Here is a 26443-nt window from a genome sequence, read left to right as displayed (position 1 = left end):
TGGGGTCCTCAAGACCTTGTAGGGTCCCCTTGGGGTTCTTGGGGTCTCCTTGTGGGTTTCGGGGTCTCCTCGAGGTTTTGGGGGTTTTCTCGTGGTTTTTGGGGTCTCCACAGAAGTTTTGGGGTCTCCACGTGGCTCTTTTGGGGTCTCTTTGTGGGGTTTTGGGGTCTTCTCGTGGGTTTGGGGTCTCCTTGGGGTTTTTTGGGGTCTCCTTTTGGGGTTTTTTGGGGTCTCCTTGGGGTTTTTTGGGTTCCTCAAGGTCTTGTGGGGTCTCCTTTGGGGTTTTGGGGGGGTTTTGGGATTTGGGGTTTTTTTGGGGTACTCAAGACCTTGTAGGGTCCCCTTGGGGTTTTTGGGGTTTCCTTGAGGTTTTGGGGGTTCCTTTGGGGGTTTTTGGGTCTCCTTGTGGGGTTTTTGGGGTTCCTCAGGATCTTGTGGGGTCTCCTTGAGGTTTTGGGGGGTTTTTGGGGGGTTTTGGGGTTTTCTCCTGGGTTTATGGGGTCTCCTTGTGGGTTTCGGGGTCTCCTCGAGGTTTTGGGGGTTTTCTCGTGGTTTTTGGGGTCTCCACAGAAGTTTTGGGGTCTCCACGTGGCTTTTTAGGGGTCTCTTTGTGGGATTTTGGGGTCTTCTCGGGGGTTTTGGGGTCTCCGAGCTCTTCTCACGCTTTTCTGGGTCCTCTCGTGGGGTTTTTGGGGTCTTTTGGGATCTTTGGGGGATTTTTGGGCTCTCCTCCTTATTTTGGGTTCTTTTCCTGCTTTTTCGGGGTCTCCTCGTGGCTTTTTCGGGGTCTTTCCGTGGGGTTTTTCTTTTTTAGGATCTTCTTGGTGGTTTTTGGGGTCTCCTCAAGATTTTTGGGGTCTGGGGGCTTTGTTGGGCTCTTCTTGGGGCTTCTTTGGGATTTTTTCTGGGGTTAGGGGTTTTTTTTTCCCAGGATTTTGGGGTCTCCTCGTGGTTTTTTTGGGGTCTCCTCGAGTTTTTTTGGGGTTTTCTTGTGTTTTTTTGGGGTCTCCTCCCGATTTTGGGGTCTCCTCCCGGTTTTCTGGGGTCTCCTCGTGGTTTTTTGGGGTTTTCTCGTGGTTTTTTGGGGTCTCCTCCTGATTTTGGAGTCTCCCGGTGATTTTTGGGGTCCTTCTTCTGGGCTTTTTGGGGTCTCCTGCCGATTTTGGGGTCTCCTGGTGATTTTTGGGGTTCTTTTCCTGGTTTTTTTGGGGTTTCCTGGTGATTTTTGGGGTCTCCTCCTGATTTTGGCGTCTCCTCGTGGTTTTTTGGGGTCTCCTCGTGTTTTCTTGGGCTCTCTTGCTGATTTTTGGGGTCTCCTCCTGATTTTGGGATCTCTTGGTTATTTTGGGGGTCTCCTCGTGGTTTTGGGGTCTGGTGATTTTCGGGGTTCTTTTCCTGGGTTTTTTGGGGTCTCCTGGTGATTTTTGGTGTCTCCTCCCGATTTTGGGGTCTCCTCCTGATTTTTGGGGTCTCCTCACGGTTTTTTGGGGTCTCTTGATGATTTTTGGGGCTCTTTTCTTGGGTTTTTTGGGGTCTCCTGGTGATTTTTGGGGTCTCCTCCTGACTTTAGGGTCTCTTCGTGGTTTTGGGGTCTCCTGGTGATTTTTAGGGTTCTTCTCCTGGGTTTTTTGGAGTCTCCGCCTGATTTTTGGGGTCTCCTCCCGATTTTGGGGTCTCCTCGTGGTTTTGGGGTCCCCTGGTGATTTTTGGGGTTCCTTTCCTGGGTTTTTTGGGGTCTCCTCCCTTTCTTTGGTTTCCCCTCCCCCCTTGACCCCAAACCCCCCCTTTCCCACCCCACGGCTCCCCCTCCGGCCGGGCCCACCCCGGGTCCTTCCGAATTTGGGGATTTCCCTCGGAATTTTGGGATTTCTTTGGAATTTGGGGATTCCTTTGGAATTTTTTTTCTTTTAATTTGGAATTTTCGGGAATTTTCGGGAGTTTTCGGGAATTTTGGGGAATTTTCCTTCCCGGGGCTCTCCAGTGTGCAGGGGGCACTTGGGGGTCACTCGGGGGTCAGGGGACACTTGAGGGTCATTTGGGGATCAGGGTCACTCGGGGGTCACTCGGGGGTCAGGGGACACTTGAGGGTCATTTGGGGGTCGGGGTCACCCACGGGTCAGGGGTCACTCATCGGTCACTCAGGAGTCACTCATCGGTCACTCACGGGTCAGGGGTCATGCGGGGGTCAGGGGTCATTCATCGGTCACTCATTGGTCACTCATCGGTCACTCATCGGTCACTCCCGGGTCCCTTTGGATCCCCCTCCCCTCCCCCCCCCCAAGAACGAGGCTTGGAGACCCCAAAAGTGCCCAGAAGCTCTTTAATGGGGGAGGGGCGGGGAGGGGAGGGGGGACCCCAAAGGGACCCCAAAGGGACCCCACAGAGACCCCACAGAGACCCCACAGGGACCCCAAAAGGACCCCACAGGGACCCCACAGAGACCCCACAGGGACCCCACAGGGACCCCACAGAGACCCCACAGGGACCCCACAGGGACCCCAGGACCCCACAGAGACCCCACAGGGACCCCACAGGGACCCCAAAGAGACCCCACAGAGACCCCACAGAGACCCCACAGGGACCCCAAAGAGACCCCACAGAGACCCCACAGGGACCCCACAGGGACCCCAGGACCCCACAGGGACCCCAAAGGGACCCCAAAGGGACCCCACAGAGACCCCACAGGGACCCCAAAGAGACCCCACAGGGACCCCAAAGAGACCCCACAGAGACCCCACAGGGACCCCACAGGGACCCCAGGACCCCACAGGGACCCCAAAGGGACCCCAAAGGGACCCCACAGAGACCCCACAGGGACCCCAAAGAGACCCCACAGAGACCCCACAGGGACCCCACAGGGACCCCAGGACCCCACAGGGACCCCAAAGGGACCCCAAAGGGACCCCACAGAGACCCCACAGGGACCCCAAAGAGACCCCACAGGGACCCCAAAGAGACCCCACAGAGACCCCACAGGGACCCCACAGGGACCCCAGGACCCCACAGGGACCCCAAAGGGACCCCAAAGGGACCCCACAGAGACCCCACAGGGACCCCAAAGAGACCCCACAGGGACCCCAAAGAGACCCCACAGAGACCCCACAGGGACCCCACAGGGACCCCAGGACCCCACAGGGACCCCACAGAGACCCCACAGGGACCCCACAGGGACCCCAAAGGGACCCCACAGGGACCCCAGGACCCCAAAGGGACCCCAAAGGGACCCCACAGAGACCCCACAGGGACCCCAAAGAGACCCCACAGGGACCCCAAAGAGACCCCACAGAGACCCCACAGGGACCCCACAGGGACCCCAGGACCCCACAGGGACCCCACAGAGACCCCACAGGGACCCCACAGGGACCCCAAAGGGACCCCACAGGGACCCCAGGACCCCAAAGGGACCCCAAAGGGACCCCACAGAGACCCCACAGGGACCCCACAGAGACCCCAAAGAGACCCCAAAGAGACCCCACAGGGACCCCAAAGGGACCCCACAGGGACCCCACAGAGACCCCACAGAGACCCCACAGGGACCCCAAAGAGACCCCAAAGGGACCCCAAAGGGACCCCAAAGAGACCCCACAGGGACCCCACAGAGACCCCAAAGAGACCCCACAGAGACCCCACAGGGACCCCAAAGAGACCCCAAAGAGACCCCACAGGGACCCCAAAGGGACCCCACAGAGACCCCACAGAGACCCCATAGAGACCCCATAGAGACCCCACTGAGTCCCATAGAGACCCCACAGGGACCCCAAAGGGACCCCACAGGGACCCCAAAGAGACCCCACAGAGACCCCACAGGGACCCCAAAGGGACCCCACAGAGACCCCACAGAGACCCCAAAGAGACCCCACAGAGACCCCACAGAGACCCCAAAGAGACCCCACAGGGACCCCAAAGGGACCCCACAGGGACCCCAAAGAGACCCCACAGAGACCCCACAGGGACCCCAAAGGGACCCCACAGGGACCCCACAGAGACCCCACAGAGACCCCACAGGGACCCCAAAGAGACCCCAAAGGGACCCCAAAGGGACCCCAAAGAGACCCCACAGGGACCCCACAGGGACCCCACAGAGACCCCACAGAGACCCCACAGAGACCCCACAGAGACCCCACAGGGACCCCAAAGAGACCCCAAAGGGACCCCAAAGAGACCCCACAGGGACCCCACAGAGACCCCACAGAGACCCCACAGAGACCCCACAGGGACCCCACAGAGACCCCAGGACCCCATGGATACCCCAGGACACCCCAGGACACCCCATGGACACCCCATGGACACCCCATGGACATCTTCTGGGGATTTTTGGGCTCTCCTCCTTATTTTGGGTTCTTTTCCTGCTTTTTCGGAGCCACTCCTGGATCCCCCAGGACACCCTAAGGCCACCCCACGGTGCCCCATAGGGACCCCACAGCCACTCCAGGACAGCCCAGGCTGCCCCATAGGGACTCCAAGACCCCTCAAGGTGCCCCATAGGGACCCCACAGCCACCCCAGGACTCCCCAGGACACCCCATGGACACCCCATGGACATGCTTTGGGGATTTTTGGGCTCTCCTCCTTATTTTGGGCTCTTTTCCTGCTTTTTTTGGAGCCACTCCAGGACCCCCCACAACACCCCATGGACACCCCAGGACACTCCAGGACACCCCAGGACCCCCCAGGACACCCCAGGCTGCCCCACAGGGACTCCAAGACCCCTCAAGGTGCCCCGTAGGGACCCCACAGCCACTCCTGGACCACCCTGGACACCTCACGGTGCCCCAGAGTGACCACACAGCCACTCCAGGACACCCATGGACACCCCAGGACACCATGGACACCCCATGGACACCCCACGGCGCCCCAGAGTGACCACACAGCCACTCCAGGACCCCCCAGGCTGCCCCACAGGGACCCCACAGCCACTCCAGGACCCCCCATGGACACCCCATGGACACCCCAGGACACCATGGACACCCCAGGACACCCCAGGCTGCCCCACAGGGACCCCACAGCCACTCCAGGACCCCCCATGGACACCCCATGGACACCCCAGGACACCATGGACACCCCAGGACACCCCAGGCTGCCCCACAGGGACCCCAAGACCCCTCAAGGTGCCCCATAGTGACCCCACAGCCACTCTGGGACACCCCAGGACCCCCCAGGACACCCCAGGCTGCCCCACAGGGACTCCAAGACCCCTCAAGGTGCCCCATAGGGACCCCACAGCCACTCTGGGACCCCCCAGGACACCCCATGGACACCCCAGGCTGCCCCACAGGGACTCCAAGACCCCTCAAGGTGCCCCGTAGGGACCCCACAGCCACCCCAGGACCCCCCAGGACACCCCACCCCCCCCCTCCACCCCCTCCCCCAGCGCTCCGGGCTCCGCGTCCCCCCCCACCCCCACCACCACCCGCACCCCCATCCCCCCCTCAGGGCGGCCGGGGCGGGGTCCCCCCCGCGGGCCGGAAGAGCCGCCAGGCCCCGCGGCAGATGAGGCCGAACCAGTAGAGCTGCGGGGCCAGCAGGGCGGCGGCGGCCGCGTTGTAGGACGGGGGCAGCGCGGCCGGGACGCGCAGCAGCGCCAGCCCCCGCTGGCGCCCGTAGGCCCAGTACAGGTACGGGAAGAGCAGCACGCGGCAGCCCAGGAAGGTCACCAGCAGCGCCACCCCGTTGAGCTTGTGCAGCGCCGTGTGCTGGCGGCGGAACTGCGGGCACAGAGGGGGCACACAGAGGGGGCCCCGATGGGGTTATGGGGTCTGCGGGGGTCGGGGAACACGGGGAGATGTCAAAGGGTGCGGTGGGGGGAGAATGAGGGGGGGGAAAGGTGGTGGCCACATCTCGGGGGGGTTTGGGAGGAACCGATTGGGGGTGGGAAAGGGGATCCCGATGTGGTTCTGGGGTCTCTGGGCGTTGAGGGCACAGGGAAACCCTAAAAGGGTCCGTGGGGTGGCCACGGGGTGAAGGAATCGTGGTGGTGGCATCTCGGGGGGGTTTGAGAGGAACCGGTTGAGGGGTGGGAAAGGGGATCCCGATGTGGTTCTGGGGTCTGCGGGGGGTGGGGAACACGGGGAGATGTCAAAGGGTGCGGTGGGAAGAGAATGAAGGGGGGAAAAGGTGGTGGTGGCATCTCGGGGGGGTTTGGGAGGAACCGATTGGGGGTGGGAAAGGGGATCTTGAGGTGGTTCTGGGGTCTGCAGGGGTCGGGGAAGCCAAGGAGATGTCAAAGGGTGCGGTGGGAGGAGAATGAGGGGGGGAAAAGGTGGTGGGGGCATCTCGGGGGGGTTTGGGAGGGGACAATGGGGACATTTAGGGAGCGGGGAAAGGGGATCCCGATGTGGTTCTGGGGTCTCCAGGGGTGGGATGGACACGGGGAGACCCCAAAAGGGTTTTTAGGGTGGAGGAGGAGGGGGGAGAAGGGGGTGGAGGCATCTCGGGGGGGTTTGGGGGGGACAATGGGGACACTCGGGAAGGGACCCCGAGGTGGTTCCGGGGGTTGGAGATTTTGGGGGGAATTTTGGGGGAATTTTGGGGTTTTGGGGGGAATTTTTGGGGAATTTTGGGGTTTTTGGAGGAATTTGGGGGGATTTGAGGGGAGAATTTTGGGATTTTGGGGAGATTTTTGGTTTTTTGGGGGGATTTTGGGGGTTTTGGTGGGGATTTTGGTTTTTTGGGGGGATTTTTGGTTTTTTGGGGGGATTTTCTGGGATTTTGGGGGAGGTTTCGGGGCCTTCCCCGGTTTTGGGGGAATTTTGGGGGATTTTGGGGAATTTGGGGATTTTTGGGGGGGTTTTGGGGTCTCACCTGGGGGTTTGGGGGGATTTTTTGGAGGTGGTTTGGGGGGATTTTTTTCATTTTCTGGGGATTTTTGTGGGATTTTTTGGGATTTGGGGATTTTGGGGGATTTGGGGATTTTTGGGGAGATTTTTGGGATATTTGAGGGGATTTTGGGGTCTCCTCTAAGTTTTTGGGCAGATTTGGGGACAATTTGCAGGATTTTTATGGGATTTTCCCTTTTTTTGTGGGATTTTTTCAGGTTTTTTGGGGATTTTTGGGGGGAATTTTGGGGGATTTTGGAATTTTTGGGGATTTTGGGATTTTTGGGGGGATTTTCGTGGGATATTTTGGGATATTTGAGGGGATTTTGGGGTCTCCTCTAAGTTATTGGGGGGATTTGGGGACAATTTGTGGGATTTTTATGGGATTTTCCCATTTTTTGCGGGAGTTTTTCAGGTTTTTTGGGGATTTTTCGGGGGATTTTTGGGGGATTTTGGAATTTTTGGGGATTTTGGGATTGTTTGGGGGGGAATTTTGGGGACATTTTTGGGATATTTGAGGGGATTTTGGGGTCTTCTCTAAGTTTTTGGGGGGATTTGGGGACAGTTTGCGGGATTTTTATGGAATTTTCCCATTTTTTGCGGGATTTTTTCAGATTTTTGGGGGATTTTTGGGGACATTTTGGGATATTTGAGGGGAGTTTTGGGGTCTCCTCTAAGTTATTGGGGGGATTTGGGGACAATTTGTGGGATTTTTATGGGATTTTCCCTTTTTTGCGGGATTTTTTTTTGGTTTTGGGGGATTTTTGGGGGATTTTAGAATTTTTGGGGATTTTGGGATTTTGGGGGGGGAATTTTGGGGACATTTGAGGGGATTTTGGGGTCTCCTCTAAGTTATTGGGGGGATTTGGGGACAACTTGTGGGATTTTTATGGGATTTTCTCATTTTTTGGCCAATTTTTGTGAGATTTGCTCCATTTTGGGTGGGGTTTTTTGGGATTTTTTGGGATTTGGGGCCATTTGGGGCCATTTGTGGCCACCGGGGGCCATCTCACCAGGATGAGGACCTTGCCCAGGCACACGAAGGGGGTGCTGAGCTCGGCCATCAGCAGACAGCCCAGGAAGAAGTCGCCCTTGCCCTGCCGCCACAGCTGCGGGGACACCGGCGTCACCCCGAGGTGGCCCCAGCCGGCCCCGAGGTGGCCCCAACCCCCCCAAGGAGTCCCCACCCCTCTCCAATGGCCCCAGGTGGCCCCGAGGTAGCCCCAAACCCCCCCAAGTGGCCCCAAGGTGTCCCCAAGGTGATCCCCAGGTGGCCCCGAGGTGGCCCCAACCCCCCCAAGAAGTCCCCAAACCTTCCCAAGTGGCCCCAAAGCGCCTCCAAACCCTTTCTCCGGTGTCCCCAGGTGGCCCCGAGGTAGCCCCAACCCCCCCAAGGAGTCCCCAGCCCTCTCCAATGGCCCCAAGGTGACCCCAAGGTGGCCCCAGGGTGTCCCCAACCCCCCCCCCAGGTGTCCCCAAGGTGGCCCCGAGGTGTCCCCAGGTAGCCCCAGGGTGGCCCCAACCCCTCCAAGGAGTCCCCAGCCCTCTCCAAGGGCCCCAAGGTGACCCCAAGGTGGCCCCAAACCCTCCCCAGGTGGCCCCAAGGTGGCCCCAGGTGGCCCCAAGGTGTCCCCGACCTCCCCCCGGCGTCCCCAAGGTGTCCCCGAGGTGGCCCCAAGGTGGCCCCAACCCCCCCAAGGAGTCCCCAAACCCTCCTAAGTGGCCCCAAGGTGATCCCAACCTCCCCCAAGCATCCCCAAGGTGGCCCCAGGTGGCCCCAAGGTGGCCCCAAACCCTCCCCAGGTGGCCTTGAGGTGGCCCCAACCCCCCCCAGGTGTGCCCAGGTGGCCCCGAGGTGGCCCCAACCCCCCCAAGGAGTCCCCAAACCCTCCTAAGTGGCCCCAAGGTGATCCCAACCTCCCCCAAGCATCCCCAAGGTGGCCCCAGGTGGCCCCAAGGTGGCCCCAAGCCCCTCCAGGTGTCCCCAAGCTGACCCCAAGGTGGCCCCAAACCCTCCCCAGGTGGCCTTGAGGTGGCCCCAACCCCCCCCAGGTGTGCCCAGGTGGCCCCAAGGTGGCCCCAACCCCCCCAAGGAGTCCCCAAACCCTCCTAAGTGGCCCCAAGGTGATCCCAACCTCCCCCAAGCATCCCCAAGGTGGCCCCAGGTGGCCCCAAGGTGGCCCCAACCCCCCCCAAGTGTCCCCAAGGTGGCCCCAAGGTGGCCCCAAACCCTCCCCAGGTGGCCTTGAGGAGGCCCCAACCCCCCCCAGGTGTGCCCAGGTGGCCCCGAGGTGGCCTCAACCCCCCCAAGAAGTCCCCAAACCTTCCCAAGTGGCCCCAAAGCGCCTCCAAACCCTTTCTCCGGTGTCCCCAGGTGGCCCCGAGGTAGCCCCAACCCCCCCAAGGAGTCCCCAGCCCTCTCCAATGGCCCCAAGGTGGCCCCAAGGTGGCCCCAGGGTGTCCCCAACCCCCGCCAGGTGGCCCCAAGGTGGCCCCGAGGTGTCCCCAGGTAGCCCCAGGGTGGCCCCAACCCCCCCAAGGAGTCCCCACCCCTCTCCAATGGCCCCAAGGTGGCCCCAGGGTGGCCCCAACCCCCCCCGAAGGTGCCCCAAGCCCCCAAGGCCACCATGGGCCTCCAAAACCACGCCCAAACCCCCCAGGTGTGCCCAGGTGTGCCCGGGTGTGCCCCACCCCCAGGTGCCCCCAGGTGCCCTGAGCTCCATCCCGGCTCTATCCCAGGTGTCCCAAACCGTCCCCAGCTGTGCCCCCCAGGTGTGCCCAGGTGTGCCCCGCCCTCCCAGGTGTCCCCAGGTGTGTCCCATCCCCCAGCTGCCCCCCAGGTACCCCCAGGTGCCCCCCAGGTGTGCCCGCAGGTGCCCCTCAGGTGTCCCAGGTGTGTCCCACCCCCCCCCCCAGGTACCCCCAGGTGTATCCCATGCCCCAGGTGCCCCCCAGCTGTGCCCCGCAGGTGCCCCCCAGGTGTGTCCCACCCCCCGCAGGTGCCCCCAGGTGCCCCGCAGGTGCCCCCCAGGTGTGTCCCACCCCTCAGGTGCTCCCCAGGTGCCCCCAGGTACCCCCAGGTGCCCCCCAGGTGTCCCCAGGTGTTTCAGGTACCCCCAGGTGCCCCCCAGGTGTCCCCCAGGTGTCCCCCAGGTGCCTCCAAGTGCCCCCCAGGTGTGTCCCACCCCCCGCAGGTGTCCCCCAGGTGCCCCCAGGTGTGTCCCAGGTGTCCCCCAGGTGCCCCCCAGGTGTGCCCAGGTGTCCCCCAGGTGCCCCCAGGTGTGTCCCAGGTGCCCCCAGGTGTCTCAGGTGCCCCCAGGTGTGTCCCAGGTGTCCCCCAGGTGTGTCCCAGGTGCCCCCAGGTGCCCCCAGGTGTTTCAGGTGCCCCCCAGGTGCCCCCAGGTGCCCCCAGGTGCCCCCCAGGTGCCCCCAGGTGCCCGCAGGTGCCCACAGGTGCCCCGCGGTCGCTCACGGTGGCCACGGGGAAGCAGACGAGCACCATGGCGGCGTGGTGCAGCACCATGAGCAGCTCGTGGCGCAGGAAGGCGGCGGCGGCGGCGCGCGGGGCCGGGGGCGCGTCCCCGTGCCCCTTCACCTGGGCGCGCTGCCGGTGGCACAGGTACATGGCGTACACGTCGTACACGAAGTAGGGCACGGCGAAGGGCGGGTACGCGGCGGCCAGCCAGTGCCTGCGGGCACACGGGGCACCGGCTGAGCCCAGGTGTGCCCAGGTGTGCCACAGGTGTGCCCAGGTGTGCCCCAGGTGTGTCCCAGGTGTGCCCCACGTGTGCCCCAGGTGTGCCCCATGAACAGCCAGCCAGTGCCTGCGGGCACACGGGGCACCGGGTGAGCCCAGGTGTGCCCAGGTGTGCCACAGGTGTGTCCCAGGTGTGCCCCAGGTGTGCACCAGGTGTGCCCAGGTGCGTCCCAGGTGTGCCCCAGGTGTGCCCCAGGTGTGCCCACGTGTGCCCCAGGTGTGCCCCATGAACGGCCAGCCAGTGCCTGCGGGCACACGGGGCACCGGCTGAGCCCAGGTGTGCCCAGGTGTGCCCCAGGTGTGCCCAGGTGTGCCCCAGGTGTGTCCCAGGTGTGCACCAGGTGTGCACCAGGTGTGCCCAGGTGTGCCCAGGTGAGCCCAGGTGAGCCCCATGAACAGCCAGCCAGTGCCTGTAGAGACATGGGCACATCAGTGGTTGGAGGGACAGGTGGGACAGGTGTTTCCAGGTGTGTCCCAGGTGTGCCCCAGGAGTGCCCAGGTGTGCCCCATGAACGGCCAGCCAGTGCCTGAGGGGACACGGGGGCACTGGGTGAGCCCAGGTGGGACAGGTGTGCCCAGGTGTGCCCCAGGTGAGCCCCAGGTGTGCCCCAGGTGTGCCCCAGGTGTGCAGGTGACCCCAAATTCAGGGACCAAGGTGACCTCAGTGACCCTGGGGACACCCTTGGGGACACCCAGGTGTGCAGGTGAGCCCCAGTGACCCCAGTTTGGGGGTCCCAGGTGTCCCCGGTGGGTGCCCAGGTGACCCAGAGGCCCCGAGGACCCCAGTTTGGGGGGTCCCAGGTGCCCCAGGTGTGCCCAGGTGTGCCCAGGTGTGCTCCAGGTGTGCCCAGGTGTGCCCAGGCGTGCCCCAGGTGCCCCAGGTGTGCCCAGGTGTGCCCAGGCGTGCTCCAGGTGTGCCCAGGTGTGCCCAGCTGACCCAGAGACCTTGAGAACCCCAATTTGAGGAGTCCCAGGTGTCCCAGGTGTGCCCCAGGGGTGCCCAGCTGCTCCCCAGGTGTGCCAGAGACCTTGGGGACACCAATTTGGGGGTCCCAAGTGTGCAGGTGACCTTGAGGACACCCCTTGGGGACACCCAGGTGACCAGGTGGCCTTGGGGACCCCAATTTGGGGGTCCCAGGTGTGCAGGGGACGGAGCTGATTCAGGGACTGAGGTGACCCCGAGGACCTTGGGGACGCCCCAGGTGGCCCCAGGTGACCGCGAGTGACCCCAATTTGGGGGTCCCAGGTGGCCCCAGGTGACCCCGAGTGACCCCAATTTGGGGGTCCCAGGTGTCCCCAGGTGTGGAGGGGACCTGGAACCCCCCCCAAATCTGGGGACACCGCAGGTTTGGGGGGTGTCCTCAGGGTGTCCCTGGGGGTCCCAGGTGTCCCCAGGGTGTCCCTGTGGGTTTGGGGTGTCCCCTGGGTGTCCCTGGGGGGTTGGGCTGTCCCCAGGGTGTCCCCAGGCTGTCCCCAGGGTGTCCCTGGGGGTCTGGGCTGTCCCCAGGCTGTCCCCAGGGTGTCCCCGGGCTGTCCCCAGGGTGTCCCCAGGCTGTCCCTGTGGGTCTGGGCTGTCCCCAGGCTGTCCCCAGGGTGTCCCCGGGCTGTCCCCAGGGTGTCCCCAGGCTGTCCCTGTGGGTCTGGGCTGTCCCCAGGGTGTCCCCAGGCTGTCCCCAGGGTGTCCCCGGGCTGTCCCCAGGGTGTCCCCAGGGTGTCCCTGTGGGTCTGGGCTGTCCCCAGGCTGTCCCCAGGCTGTCCCCAGGCTGTCCCCGGGGCTGTCCCCAGGGTGTCCCTGTGGGTCTGGGCTGTCCCCAGGCTGTCCCCAGGCTGTCCCCAGGCTGTCCCCAGGGTGTCCCCAGGGTGTCCCAGGCTGTCCCCAGGCTGTCCCCAGGCTGTCCCCGGGGCTGTCCCCAGGGTGTCCCCAGGCTGTCCCCAGGGTGTCCCCAGGGTGTCCCTGTGGGTCTGGGCTGTCCCCGGGCTGTCCCCAGGCTGTCCCCAGGCTGTCCCCGGGGCTGTCCCCAGGGTGTCCCCAGGCTGTCCCTGTGGGTCTGGGCTGTCCCCAGGCTGTCCCCAGGCTGTCCCCAGGGTGTCCCCGGGGTGTCCCCAGGGTGTCCCCAGGGTGTCCCTGTGGGTCTGGGCTGTCCCCGGGCTGTCCCCAGGGTGTCCCCAGGCTGTCCCTGTGGGTCTGGGCTGTCCCCAGGCTGTCCCCAGGCTGTCCCCAGGGTGTCCCCAGTGATGTCCCCAGGGTGTCCCCAGGGTGTCCCCAGGGTGTCCCCAGGATGTCCCCAGGGTGTCCCCAGGCTGTCCCTGTGGGTCTGGGCTGTCCCCAGGGTGTCCCCGAGGTGTCCCCGGGCTGTCCCCAGGCTGTCCCCAGGCTGTCCCCAGGGTGTCCCCAGGCTGTCCCTGTGGGTCTGGGCTGTCCCCAGGCTGTCCCCAGGCTGTCCCCAGGCTGTCCCCAGGCTGTCCCCAGGGTGTCCCCTGTGGGTCTGGGCTGTCCCCAGGCTGTCCCCAGGCTGTCCCCAGGCTGTCCCCAAGGTGTCACTCACTGGTCATCGATGACGTGCTGGCACGAGCTGGAGATGATGTACCCGGCCGTGGACGCCATCACTGCCTGCACCGATGACACCAGCCTGGGACAGCGGGGCCGTCAGGGGACGGGGGGGACACCGGGGGACACGGGGGGACGGGGGGGGCAGGTCAGGGGACACCGGGGGGGACAGGGGGTGACACGGGGTGACACGGGTGACACGGGGGGACACGGGGGGACACGGGGGGACAGGGGTGACACGGGAGGGGACACAGAGGGACACAGGTGACACAGGGGGACACCGGGGGGACACAGAGGGACACGGGGGGACAGGGGTGACACGGGAGGGGACACAGAGGGACACGGGTGACACAGAGGGACACGGGGGGACAGGGGTGACACGGGAGGGGACACAGAGGGACACCGAGTGACACAGAGGGACACGGGGGGACACCGGGGGTGACACGGGGTGACACGGGAGGGGACACAGAGGGACGCGGGGTGACACAGAGGGACACGGGTGACACGGGGTGACACGGGGTGACACGAGTGACACGGGGGTACACAGAGGGACACAGAGGGACACGGAGTGACACGGGGGTACACGGGGGGACACGGAGTGACACGGGGGGACACCGGGGGGACACGGGGGGACACAGGTGACACGGGGGGACACGGTGGGACAGAGGTGACACGGGGGGACACAGGGGGACACAGAGGGACACGGGGGGACAGGGGTGACATGAGTGACACAGGGTGACACGAGTGACACGGGTGACACGAGGGGACACAGAGGGACACGGGGGGACCACGAGTGACACGGGTGACACGAGTGACACGGGTGACACGGGGTGACACGGGTGACACGAGTGACACGGGTGACACACGGGGGGTGGGGGATGGGCCGAGGCCCCGCGCTGACGTCCCTAAGCCGTGTCCCCGTGTCCCCACGCTGTCCCCGCGCTGTCCCCGCGCTGTCCCCGCGCTGTCCCCGCGTCACCGGCCGTGAGCTGCGGCTAATCCCGCCCTGCCCCCCCCGGATTGTCGCCGTCCTGGCCCTGATCCCCCGGCCCGGATTGTCCCCAACCCCCCCGGCCGGCCTGGCCTTGTCACTGGCACTGCCACAGCCCTGGAGGTGGCCCTGTCCCCTCCCTGTGTCCCCTCCATCCCCGTCCCTGGCCCGGTGCCACCCATCCCTGTTGGTGTCCCCAGCCCTGTCCCCTCCCAGGGCCACCTCCGGCCTTGGCCTTGTCTTGTCCCCTCCTTGTCCTCTCCCTGTCCCTCCCATCCCCCTCCCTGTCCCCTCCTTGTCCCCTCCCTGTCCCCATCCCTGTCCCCTCCTTGTCCCCTCCAGGTCCCATCCCCGTCCCCATCCCTGTCCCCTCCTTGTCCCCTCCAGGTCCCATCCCTGTCCCTCCCATCCCCCTCCCTGTCCTCTCCTTGTCCCCTCCCCCTCTTTATCTCCCTCTTTATCTCCCTCCTTATCTCCATCCCTGTCCCCATCCCTGTCCCCATCCCTGTCCCCTGGCTGTCCCCTGGCTGTCTCCTGGCTGTCCCCAAGCCCACCTGGCCGCCAGCACGGTGGCCCTGGTGGGGGTCCCCATCCCTGTCCCCCATCCCTGTCCCTTCCTCGTCCCCTCCATCCCTGTCCCCCATCCCTGTCCCTTCCTTGTCACCATCGCTGTCCCCATCCCTGTCCCCCATCCCTGTCCCTTCCTTGTCCTCTTCTCGTCCCCTCCCTGTCCCCATCTCTGTCACCTCCTTGTCCCCTCCATTGCTCTCCCTGTCCCCATCCCTGTCCCCCATCCCTGCTCCCATCCCTGTCCCTTCCCTGTCCCCTCCTTGTCCCCTTCAAGTCCCATCCCTGTCCCTCCCATCCCCCTCCTTGTCCCCTCCTTGTCCCATCCCTGTCCCATCCCTGTCCCATCTCTGTCCCCTCCTTGTCCTCTCCCTGTCCCTCCCATCCCCCTCCTTGTCCCCTCCTTGTCCCTTCCCTGTCCCTTTCTTGTCCCATCCCCGTCCCATCTCTGTCCCCTCCTTGTCCTCTCCCTGTCCCTCCCATCCCCCTCCTTGTCCCCTCCTTGTCCCTTCCCTGTCCCTTTCTTGTCCCATCCCCGTCCCCTCCCTGCCCCCCATCCCTGCCCCATCCCTGTCCCCCATCTCCGTCCCCATCCCTGTCCCTCCGTTGTCCCCATCCCCGCTGTCCCCCTCCCTGTCCCCCATCCCTGTCCCATCCCTGTTCCCCATCCCTGCCCCATCACTGCCCCATCCCTGTCCCATCCCTGTCCCTCCCATCCCCATCCCTGTCCCTCCGCTGTCCCCATCCCCGCTGTCCCCCTCCCTGTCCCCCCCCGCTGTCCCCCCGCCCTGTCCCGGTTGTCACCTGGCTGCCAGCACGGTGGCCCTGGCTCGGGGACAGCCGGCGATGGCGCCCAGCGCGTGGCGGGTGAGCAGGAAGAGCCCCGGGAAGAACAGGAGCCCCGGTAGCCACAGCAGCGACACCGGTAGCCACAGCGGCGGCGACACCGGCGGCGACAGCGGCGGCGACAGCGGCGGCGACAACGGCGGCGACAACGCGCCCCCGGGCATGGCCGGGCGGGGCGGGGCCTGCCGGGGGGGGAGGGGCGTCAGGGGGAGGGGGCTCGGCGGCCGGGAGGGGGATGGGCGGCGGGGGGACAGCGGCCGGGCCGGGGGGACAGCGAGGGGACAGCGCGGGGACAGCGCGGGGACAGCGCGGGGACAGCGGCGAGAACGGGCATGGCCGGAGGGGGCGGGGCCGGAGGGGGAGGGGTCAGTGGGGGAGGGGTCAGTGGGGGGAGGGGTCAGTGGGGGATGGGGACGAGGGGACAGCGGAGGGACAGGAGGGGACAGCGGGATAATGGCAGGGATGGAGGGGGCGGGGCTTGAGGGGGCGGGGCTACGTGGGAGGGGTCGGGGCTTGGGGGAGGGGTCGGTGGGGGAGGGGGAGGAGGGGGACACTGAGAGGGACAGGAGGGGACAGCGGGGATGGGCGGGGCCGGGGGCGGGGCTTTGGTAATGGGCGGGGCTAAAGGGGGAGGGGACGAGGGGGAGGGGCGGGAGGGACAAGGGAGGGGACACCGGGATAATGGGAATGGGTGAGGGGCCGTGGCTTTTGGAGAAAGGGGCGTGACTTGGGGGGGAAGGGGGCGTGGCTTTGGGGAAGGGGCGTGGCTTAAGGGGAGGGGTCAACGGGGATGGGGCCAAGGGGCCCGGCTGGAGGGGGCGGGGCCGGCGGAAATGGGCGTGGCCTCGGTGTGAGGGGCGTGGCCTCGGTGTGAGGGGCGTGGCTTCTGCTGAGGGGCTGAAGGGGCGGGGCCTGAGCGGCGGGCGTGGCCCGTGGAGGGGCGGGGCTCCGTGGCAGTGGGCGTGGTCTGTGGGCTGCAAAGGGGGCGTGGCCAGGGGGCGGAGCCAACCCCGAAGCCCCTCTCCCTCACAGGCCCACCCCTGTCTCTCCCCCGTTTCCCCCCCCCTCCCCGTTTAATTTGCATAAATCTCCCCCTCACCGACACCCGGGCGGGTCTGCAGCCTCCTTCAACGCCTCATGAATATTCAGCGGGGTCCTCCCGCGGCTCATTTACATAAATTTGCATGCGCGCCGCTCCCCCTCCCCTCAGGCGGCCGCGGCGTCTCCACAGCAACGGCGGGAACGCCGCGCGCGCTGATTGGCCAGGGGCAGCAGCCAATCAGAGGGCGTTGCCGGGCGGGGGGGGGGGGCCGCGCGAGCAGCTCTGATTGGCTGAGGCGGGAAAGGGAGCGGCGCTGATTGGCTACGGGGAGAGGGGCGGGGTTTGAGGGGCGGGCGGCCAATGGGAGCGCGCGGGGAGGGGTTGCCATGGCGACGGCGCCATTTTTTTCTTTTAGCTCTTGCATATTTATGAGCTGGGCGGGGCTACGCGCGATGTAATTAGCATAATACGATTAAACAGGCGATGCGGCGCTCATGAATATTAATGAGAGGTTTAATGGTGACGCTCGGTGAATGGCAGGCGGCCCCGCCCCTCGCGCCGCAGAGGCCACGCCCCCTCATTGAGACCCCTCCCGAAAGAGGGGGAGGGGTAAAAGGGGAACCCCCAAAATTTGGGGGGGGGGGGGGGTCCCAAAATGAGGGGGGAGGGGCCAAAAGGGAGTGGGGGGGCCCCTAAAAATGGGGGGGAGGGGCAAAAAAGGGTCCCCAAAATTGGGGGAGGGGTAAAAAGGGGTCCCCAAAATTGGGGGGGGAGGGTCCCAAAATGGGGGGGAGGGGTAAAAAGGGGTCCCCAAAATTGGGGGGGGGAGGGTCCCAAAATGGGGAGGGGGGGCAAAAAGAGGGCGGGGGATTCCACCCCAAAATGGGGGGAGGGGTAAAAGGGGGGGTCCCCAAAATTGGGGACCTGGGGGGGGGGGGGGTCCCCAAAAACGGGGGTTGGGACCAAAAAAAGAGGGGGAGGGGCCCCCACAATTTGAGGGGGTCCTAAAAAAGTGGGGGAGGGGCCACAAAAAGGGTCCCCAAAAAAGGAGAAAAGCCCCAAAAATTGGGGTTAAATTAAGGGGGGGGGTTCCCCAAAAAGGCCTCGGGGGGGTTGGAGGGGGAGGGGCGGGGCCCGCACCCCTCCCCCACCGTCCCGGAGCAGGGGTGGGGGAAGGGCGGGGCTATTTTGGGCTCCCGAAAGGGCAAAGGGGACCCGAGAAGGTCACGGGAAGGGGGGGCCCCCCCACCCCGATATAAGGGGGAGCCCCCGGGGCCCCCCTCGCCGCCCCCGGACACCCCACGGTGAGTGACCCCCCCAAAAAACCCCCCCAAAATCCGCCTGGGGGAGGGGGAGGGGGGGATGGACCCCAAATCCCCCCCCGGACCCCAAAATCCCTCCTCAGACCCCAAAATCCCCCCGGGATTGTCCCCACATCCCCCCGGACCCCAAATTCCCCTGAGACCCCAAATCCCCCCGGGATTGTCCCCAAATCCCCCCCCGGACCCCAAAATCCCCCCGGGATTGTCCCCACATCCCCCCGGACCCCAAATTCCCCTGAGACCCCAAATCCCCCCGGGATTGTCCCCAAATCCCCCCCCGGACCCCAAAATCCCCCCGGGATTGTCCCCAAATCCCCCCGGACCCCCAAAATCCCCCCGGGATTGTCCCCAAATTCCCCCCCCCCGGACCCCAAAATCCCCCCGGGATTGTCCCCAAATCCCCCCCCGGACCCCAAAATCCCCCCGGGATTGTCCCCAAATCCCCCCCCGGACCCCCAAAATCCCCCCGGGATTGTCCCCAAATTCCCCCCCCCGGACCCCAAAATCCCCCCGGGATTGTCCCCAAATTCCCCCCGGACCCCAAAATCCCCCCGGGATTGTCCCCAAATCCCCCGCTCTGAGCCGAAAACCGAGCCCCGACCCCCCCGCCGGACCCCAAAAATGAGCCCGGAACCCCCCAAATCGCCCTGGGGGGGGATTGTCCCTAAATTCCCCTCCGGACCCCAAAAATCCCCCTCAAACCCCAAAATCCCCCCGGGATTGTCCCCAAATCCCCCCGGACCCCAAAAATCCCCCTCAAACCCCAAAATCCCCCCGGGATTGGCCCCAAATCCCCCTGAGACCCCAAAATCCCCCCGGGATTGTCCCCAAATCCCCCTCAAACCCCAAAAATCCCCCCGGGATTGTCCCCAAATCCCCCCAGACCCCAAAATCCCCCCGGGATTGTCCCCACATCCCCCCGGACCCCAAAATCCCCCCGGGATTGTCCCCAAATCCCCCTCAAACCCCAAAATCCCCCCGGGATTGTCCCCAAATTCCCCCCGGACCCCAAAATCCCCCCGGGATTGTCCCCAAATCCCCCGCTCTGAGCCCAAAACCGAGCCCCGACCCCCCCGCCGGACCCCAAAAATGAGCCCGGAACCCCCCAAATCGCCCTGGGGGGGGATTGTCCCTAAATTCCCCTCCGGACCCCAAAAATCCCCCTCAAACCCCAAAATCCCCCCGGGATGGTCCCCAAATCCCCCCGGACCCCAAAAATCCCCCTGAGACCCCAAAATCCCCCCGGGATTGGCCCCAAATCCCCCTCAAACCCCAAAAATCCCCCCGGGATTGTCCCCAAATTCCCCCCCAGACCCCAAAATCCCCCCGGGATTGTCCCCAAATCCCCCCAGACCCCAAAATCCCCCCGGGATTGTCCCCAAATCCCCCCCCGGACCCCAAAATCCCCCCGGGATTGTCCCCAAATCCCCCGCTCTGAGCCCAAAACCGAGCCCCGACCCCCCCGCCGGACCCCAAAAATGAGCCCGGAACCCCCCAAATCGCCCTGGGGGGGGATTGTCCCTAAATTCCCCTCCGGACCCCAAAAATCCCCCTCAAACCCCAAAATCCCCCCGGGATTGTCCCCAAATCCCCCCCCGAACCCCAAAATCCCCCCGGGATGGTCCCCAAATCCCCCCGGACCCCAAAATCCCCCCGGGATTGGCCCCAAATCCCCCCGGACCCCCAAATTCCCCCCGGGATTGGTCCCAAATTCCCCTGAGACTCCAAATCCCCCCGGGATTGTCCCCAAATCCCCCCTGAACCCCAAAATACCCCCGGGATGGTCCCCAAATCCCCCCCGGACCCCAAAATCCCCCCGGGATTGTCCCCAAATTCCCCCCCAGACCCCAAAATCCCCCCGGGATTTTCCCCAAATCCCCCCCAGACCCCAAATTCCCCTGAGACCCCAAAATCCCCCCGGGATTGTCCCCAAATCCCCCCGGACCCCCAAAATCTCCCCCAAACCCCAAATCCCTCCCCCCCCGAGATGGGGCTGGGACACCCCCAAAAATCCCCCTGCACCCCAAACCTGCCCACAGTGCCCAAATTTGATCCCGGGCACCACAAAACGGACCCTGAACCCCAAAATTCCCTTCCTGACCCCCCAAAACCCCAAAAATGACCCCCCCGGAACCCCAGAACTGACCCTGAACCCCAAAACTGCCGCCGAACCCCCAATTTTGCCCCCCCGAAACCCCAAACTGACCCTCGTGAGCCCCGAATTTGACTCGTCTGAGCCCCAAAATTGACCCCTCCGAACCCCCAGAATTTCCCTGGACCCCAAACTTGATCCTGAACCCCAAAACTCCGCCTGGAACCCCCAAAAACGACCCCCTCTGAACCCCAAAACGCCGCCCGAACCCCCAAAAGTCTCCCCCTTGTACCCCAAAAATGACCCTCCCCAAACCCGCGGACACCCCCTGAACACCAGAAACCTCAGGGCCACCCCAGAGAAACCCCAAATTCCTCTTGGACCCCCCCAAAAATCCCCCCGGGAACCCCAAAATCCCCCCGGGAACCCCAAAATCCCCCCGGGGACCCCCAGACCCCGGGTGGGCCCCACCGTGACTCAGGTCGCGGCGTTGCCCTTTTAAGGCACCGCCCACTTGGGGGCGGGCACGCGGTGACGTCACCGCCACAAGCCTCGCGCTGTCCACCGAGCGCCGCTGCCGGGCCCAGGTGGGGTGGGGGGGGGAGGCGGAATTTGAGGTGAAAAAGGGCGATTTTGGGGCCGGGCGGGGAGTTGTGAGGGAGAAGCGGCTGGATTTGGGGTGGAAAGGGCAGAATTTGGGGGGTGAAGGCAAAATTGGGGGTCTGGAGGGTGGTTTTGGGAGGTAGGGGAAAATGGTGAGGTAAAAAGTTTGGGGTCTGAGGTAAAAAGTGCAGGTTTTGAGGTAGAAAAGTAGATTTTGGGGTGAAAAATGCAGATTTTGGAGTGTGGGAGGAAATCCTGAAGTAAAATAATGCAGATTTTGAGGTGAAAAGTGCAGATTTTGAGGTGAAATTGCAGATTTTGGAAGAAAAAGGCAGACTTTGGGGTCTGGGGGGAGGTTTTGGGAGGAAATGGTGAGGTAGAAAGTTCAGGTTTTGAGGTAGAAAGTGCGGATTTTGAGATAAAAGTGCAGATTTTGGGGTGAAAAAGGCAGATTTTGGGGTGTGGGGTGAAATCGTGAAGTAAAAAAGGGCAGATTTTGAGGTGAAAAGTGCAGATTTTGGGGTGTGAGGCAGATTCTGGGGATTGGGAGGAAATCATGAGGGAAAAGGAGCAGATTTTGAGGTAAAAGATGCAAATTTCGGGGTGTGGGGCAGATTTTGGGGTGAAAAAGGGCGATTTTGGGGGTGGGTGGGGAGTTGTGAGGGAGAAGGGGCTGGATTTGGGGTGGGAAGGGCAGAATTTGGGGGGTGAAGGCAAAATTGGGGGTCTGGAGGGAGGTTTTGGGAGATGGGGGGAAATGGTGAGGTAAAAAGTTTGGGGTCTGAGGTAAAAAGTGCAGGTTTTGAGGTAGAAAAGTAGATTTTGGGGTGAAAAATGCAGATTTTGGAGTGTGGGAGGAAATCCTGAAGTAAAATAATGCAGATTTTGAGGTGAAAAGTGCAGATTTTGGGGGAAAAAGGCAGACTTTGGGGGGAGGTTTTGGGAGGAAATGGTGAGGTAGAAAGTTCAGGTTTTGAGGTAGAAAGTGCGGATTTTGAGATAAAAGTGCAGATTTTGGGGTGAAAAAGGCAGATTTTGGGGTGTGGGGTGAAATCGTGAAGTAAAAAAGTTCAGATTTTGAGATGAAAAGTGCAGATTTTGGGGTGTGAGGCAGATTCTGGGGATTGGGAGGAAATCATGAGGGAAAAGGAGCAGATTTTGAGGTAAAAGATGCAAATTTCGGGGTGTGGGGCAGATTTTGGGGTGAAAAAGGGCGATTTTGGGGGTGGGTGGGGAGTTGTGAGGGAGAAGGGGCTGGATTTGGGGTGGAAAGGGCAGAATTTGGGGGGTGAAGGCAAAATTGGGGGTCTGGAGGGAGGTTTTGGGAGATGGGGGGAAATGGTGAGGTAAAAAGTTTGGGGTCTGAGGTAAAAAGTGCAGGTTTTGAGGTAGAAAGGCAGATTTTGGGGTGGAAAAGGCAGATTTTGGGTGTTAGGATGAAATCCTGAGGTAGAAAAGTGCAGATTTTGAGGTGAAAAGTGCAGATTTTGAGGTGAAAAGTGCAGATTTGGAGTCTGAGGCAGACTTTGGGGTCTGGGGGGAGGTTTTGGGAGGAAATGGTGAGGTAGAAAGTTCAGGTTTTGAGGTAGAAATTGCGGATTTTGAGGTAAAAATGCAGATTTTGGGGTGAAAAAGACAGATTTTGGGGGTTGGGATAAAATCCTGAAGTACAAAGGGGCAGATTTTGAGGTGAAAAGTGCAGATTTGGAGTCTGAGGCAGACTTTGGGGTCTGGGGTAGGGTTTTGGGGGATGGGAGGAAATGGTGAGGTAAAAAGTTCAGGTTTTGAGGTAAAAAGTTTAGGTTTTGAGGTAAAAAGCGCGGATTTTGAGATAAAATGCAGATTTTGGGGTGAAAAACGCAGATTTGGGGCGTGGGGTGAAATCGTGAAGTAAAAAAGGGCAGATTTTGAGGTGAAAAGTGCAGATTTTGGGGTCTGGTGCAGATTCTGGGCATTGGGAGGAAATCATGAGGGAAAAGGAGCAGATTTTGAGGTAAAAGATGCAAATTTTGGGGTGAAAAAGGGGGATTTTGGGGCCGGGCGGGGAGTTGTGAGGGAGAAGCGGCTGGATTTGGGGTGAGAAGGGCAGAATTTGGGGGGTGAAGGCAAAATTGGGGGTCTGGAGGGAGGTTTTGGGAGATGGGGGGAAATGGTGAGGTAAAAAGTTTGGGGTCTGAGGTAAAAAGTGCAGGTTTTGAGGTAGAAAAGTAGATTTTGGGGTGAAAAATGCAGATTTTGGAGTGTGGGAGGAAATCCTGAAGTAAAATAATGCAGATTTTGAGGTGAAAAGTGCAGATTTTGAGGTGAAAAGTGCAGATTTTGGGGGAAAAAGGCAGACTTTGGGGGGAGGTTTTGGGAGGAAATGGTGAGGTAGAAAGTTCAGGTTTTGAGGTAGAAATTGCGGATTTTGAGATAAAAGTGCAGATTTTGGGGTGAAAAAGGCAGATTTTGGGGCGTGGGGTGAAATTGTGAAGTACAAAAGTTCAGATTTTGAGGTGAAAAGTGCAGATTTTGGGGTGTGAGGCAGATTCTGGGGATTGGGAGGAAATCATGAGGGAAAAGGAGCAGATTTTGAGGTAAAAGATGCAAATTTCGGGGTGTGGGGCAGATTTTGGGGTGAAAAAGGGCGATTTTGGGGGTGGGTGGGGAGTTGTGAGGGAGAAGGGGCTGGATTTGGGGTGGAAAGGGCAGAATTTGGGGGGTGAAGGCAAAATTGGGGGTCTGGAGGGAGGTTTTGGGAAGTGGGAGGAAATCGTGAGGTAAAAAGTTTGGGGTCTGAGGTAGAAAGTGCAGGTTTTGAGGTAGAAAGGCAGATTTTGGGGTGGAAAAGGCAGATTTTGGGTCTTAGGATGAAATCCTGAGGTAGAAAAGTGCAGATTTTGAGGTGAAAAGTGCAGATTTTGAGGTGAAAAGTGCAGATTTGGAGTCTGAGGCAGACTTTGGGGTCTGGGGTAGGGTTTTGGGGGATGGGAGGAAATGGTGAGGTAAAAAGTTCAGGTTTTGAGGTAAAAAGTGCAGATTTTGAGGTAAGAAAGTAGATTTTGGGGTGAAAAGACAGATTTTGGGGCTTGGGAGGAAATCCTGAAGTGCAAAAGTGCAGATTTTGAAATGAAAAGTGCGGATTTTGGGGTGTGAGGCAGATTTTGGGGTCTGGTGCAGATTCTGGGGTGTGGGAGGAAATTGTGAGGGAAAAGGAGCAGATTTTGGGGCTTGGGAGGAAATCCTGGAGTAAAAATGGAGATTTTGGGGTGAAAAGCGTCGATTTTGAGATGGAAAGTGCAGATTTTGAGATGAGGAGTGCAGATTTTGAGATGAAAAGTGAAGATTTGGGATCTGAGGCCGATTTTGGGGTGTGAGGCAGATTTTGGGGAGCGGGAGGAAATGGTGAGGTAAAAAGCAGATTTTTGAGGTAAAAAATGGAAATTTTGTTGCTTGGGAGGAAATCCTGAAGTTTAAAAGTGAAGATTTTGGGGTGGAAAGTGCAGATTTTGGGGTCTGAGGCAGATTTTGGGGAGTGGGAGGAAATCGTGAGGGAAAAAGGGCAGATTTTGAGGTAAGAAAGTAGATTTTGGGGTGAAAAAGGCAGATTTTGGGGTGTGGGAGGGAATCCTGAAGTACAAAATGGCAGATTTTGAGGTGAAAAGTGCAGATTTGGAGTCTGAGGCAGACTTCGGGATCTGGGGTAGGGTTTTGGGGGATGGGAGGAAATGGTGAGGTAAAAAGTTCAGGTTTTGAGGTAAAAAGTGTGGATTTTGAGATAAAAATGCAGATTTTGGGGTGAAAAAGGCAGATTTTGGGGCGTGGGGTGAAATTGTGAAGTACAAAAGTTCAGATTTTGAGGTGAAAAGTGCAGATTTTGGGGTGTGAGGCAGATTCTGGGGATTGGGAGGAAATCATGAGGGAAAAGGAGCAGATTTTGAGGTAAAAGATGCAAATTTCGGGGTGTGGGGCAGATTTTGGGGTGAAAAAGGGCGATTTTGGGGGTGGGTGGGGAGTTGTGAGGGAGAAGGGGCTGGATTTGGGGTGGGAAGGGCAGAATTTGGGAGAGAAAGGGCGGAATTTGGGAGGAAAAGGGTGGATTTTGGTATCTGGAGGGAGGTTTTGGGGATGGGAGGAAATTGTGAGGTAAAAAGTCTGGGTTTTGAGGTAAAAAAGTAGATTTTCTGGTAAAAATGCAAATTTTGGGGTTTGGGAGGAAATCCTGAGGTAGAAAAGTGCAGATTTTGAGGTGAAAAGTGCAGATTTTGGGGTCTGGGGCAGATTTTGGGGTGTGGGAGGAAATCGTGGGGTAAAAAATGCAAATTTTGAGGTAAAACTACAAATTTTGGGTGTTGGAAGGAAATCCTGAGGTGAAAGGAGCAGATTTTGAGGGAAAAAGTGCAGATTTTGGGATTTGGGGTGCATTTTGGGGTAAAAAAATGCAGATTTGGGGGATCTGGGGCCGATTTGGGAGTAAAAAAAAGCAGAATTGGGGTTGTGGTAGGAAATTGTGAGGTTGAAAAGGCAGAATTTTGGGTAAAAAGGACAAATTTTGAGGTAAAAATGCAGATTTTGGGGTGAAAAAGTAAGTATTGGGATTTGGGGAGAAAATTCTGAGGCAAAAAAATGAGATTTTGGGGTCTGGCCACAGATCTTGGGGTGAAAATGAAGATTTGAGGGGGGCTGGAGCAGGTTTTGGGGAGAAAATGCAGATTTTGGGGTGTGGGGGAGAAATTCTGAGGTGAAAAAGGCAGATTTTGGGGTGAAAGTGGCAGATTTTGGTGGCTGGAGGGAGATTTTGAGGTGAAAAAGTTCAATATTGGGGTGGAAAGGGCAGATTTGGGGTGAAAAAGGCAGAATTTTGTGCCTGGGGGGCAGATTTGCGGCTAAAAAAATCTGATTTTGAGGCAAAAAGGGAGATTTTGGGGCAGAAATGGGCAAATTTGAGGCAAAAAGGGTCAGATTTGGGGTGAAAGGGTCAAATACTGGTCTGAAAAAAGCAAACTTGGGATGAAAAGGAGCTGATTTGGGGTAAAAAAGGGCAGATTTAGGACCAAAAAAAGCTGATTTGGAGATCTGGGGGGAGATTTTGGGGCAGAACTGAGCGAATTTGAGGCAAAAAAGGGTCAGATTTGGGGCAGAAGGGGTCAGATTTGGGTGAAAAGGGTCGGATTTGGGGTGAGAATGGCAAAACTGGAGCAAAAAGGGGCAGATCTGGGGTAAAAATGGCAAAATTGGGGCAAAAAGGGGCGGATTTGGGGTAAAAATGGGAAATTTGGGGTGGAAATGGTCGGATTTGGGGAGAGAATGGCAAAATTGGGGCAAAAAGGGGCAGATTTAGGGTAAAAATGGGAAATTTGGGGTGAAAAGGGGCAGATTTGGGGTAAAAAAGGGAAATTTGGGGTGGAAAGGGTCGGATTTGGGGTGAGAATGGCAAAATTGGGGCAAAAAGGGGCAGATTTGGGGTAAAAATGGGAAATTTGGGGTGAAAAGGGGCAGATTTGGGGTTAAAAAGCCGCTTTTGCCGCTTGCAGGGAGATTTCGGGCTGCAAAAAGTCCGATTTGGGGCAGAAAGGGTCAAACCTGAGGTGAAAAAGGTGAAATCCGAGGTGCAAATTGCAACTTCGGGGGTGAAGGGGGGCAGATTTTGGGGTGCAAAAGTCGAATTTGGGGGGTGGAAAAGGCGGAATTTGGGGGTGAAAGCCGCGATTTGGCGGTGGGGGAGGGGAGCGGCCCCTTCCCGGTCCCTTCCTGGTTTTCCTTCCTCCTCCTCCTCCTCCTCCTCCTCCCCTTGAAACGCCCTTGGGGGGGGGCGGGGCCGGCCCGGGGCCATTCCCGGATTTTGGGCCCCCCCGAGGCATTCCCGGCTCGGCTCCCGCAGC

At 60.7% G+C, this 26443-nt stretch overlaps 1 protein-coding gene and 3 long non-coding RNA genes across 5 annotated transcripts; 2 read left to right on the top strand and 2 right to left on the bottom strand.

The window, feature by feature from the left end:
- Nucleotides 1-2086: 2086 nt before the first annotated feature.
- LOC116439016 lies at nucleotides 2087-6246 on the top strand. Its single transcript, XR_004238011.1, has 3 exons — nucleotides 2087-2098; nucleotides 6011-6032; nucleotides 6178-6246. It is a non-coding gene; the product is annotated as an uncharacterized LOC116439016 (long non-coding RNA).
- On the bottom strand, nucleotides 4219-5355 carry LOC116439014. 2 transcript variants are annotated; one of them, XR_004238009.1, is made up of 3 exons: nucleotides 5040-5355; nucleotides 4666-4890; nucleotides 4219-4443 (listed from the first exon to the last, which is right to left on the bottom strand). It is a non-coding gene; the product is annotated as an uncharacterized LOC116439014 (long non-coding RNA). The 2 variants fall into 2 exon arrangements; XR_004238008.1 differs by lacking the exon at nucleotides 4219-4443 and adding an exon at nucleotides 4458-4468 and having other exon boundaries at nucleotides 4607-4890.
- On the bottom strand, nucleotides 5422-15705 carry TLCD3B (TLC domain containing 3B). The gene is made up of 5 exons (XM_032098068.1): nucleotides 15482-15705; nucleotides 13118-13201; nucleotides 10287-10503; nucleotides 7828-7923; nucleotides 5422-5704 (listed from the first exon to the last, which is right to left on the bottom strand). The coding sequence occupies exons 1-5, from the start codon at nucleotides 15685-15687 to the stop codon at nucleotides 5429-5431; spliced, it is 879 nt and encodes a 292-aa protein (XP_031953959.1). The 5' UTR covers nucleotides 15688-15705; the 3' UTR covers nucleotides 5422-5428.
- Nucleotides 15706-20906: 5201 nt separating this feature from the next.
- Nucleotides 20907-21688, top strand: LOC116439015. The gene is made up of 2 exons (XR_004238010.1): nucleotides 20907-20937; nucleotides 21519-21688. It is a non-coding gene; the product is annotated as an uncharacterized LOC116439015 (long non-coding RNA).
- Nucleotides 21689-26443: the final 4755 nt, after the last annotated feature.

The sequence above is a fragment of the Corvus moneduloides genome, unplaced genomic scaffold (assembly GCF_009650955.1).
Source record: "Corvus moneduloides isolate bCorMon1 unplaced genomic scaffold, bCorMon1.pri scaffold_79_arrow_ctg1, whole genome shotgun sequence".
Classification (NCBI taxonomy): Eukaryota; Metazoa; Chordata; class Aves; order Passeriformes; family Corvidae; genus Corvus; species Corvus moneduloides.
The sequence above is the reverse complement of the archived record's forward strand: the minus strand, read 5'-3'. Positions and strand labels throughout refer to the sequence as shown.

Bases quoted from the DNA above. Each gene is read 5' to 3' on its own strand.
- TLCD3B (XM_032098068.1), bottom strand. From the start codon at position 15,687: ATGCCCGGGGGCGCGTTGTCGCCGCCGTTGTCGCCGCCGCTGTCGCCG. The intron at 10,504-13,117 runs GTGAGTGACACC...GTGTGCCCGCAG, and splicing joins CAGCACGTCATCGATGACCA to GCACTGGCTGGCCGCCGCGT. The intron at 5,705-7,827 runs GTGAGATGGCCC...CTGTGCCCGCAG, and splicing joins TGGGCAAGGTCCTCATCCTG to TTCCGCCGCCAGCACACGGC.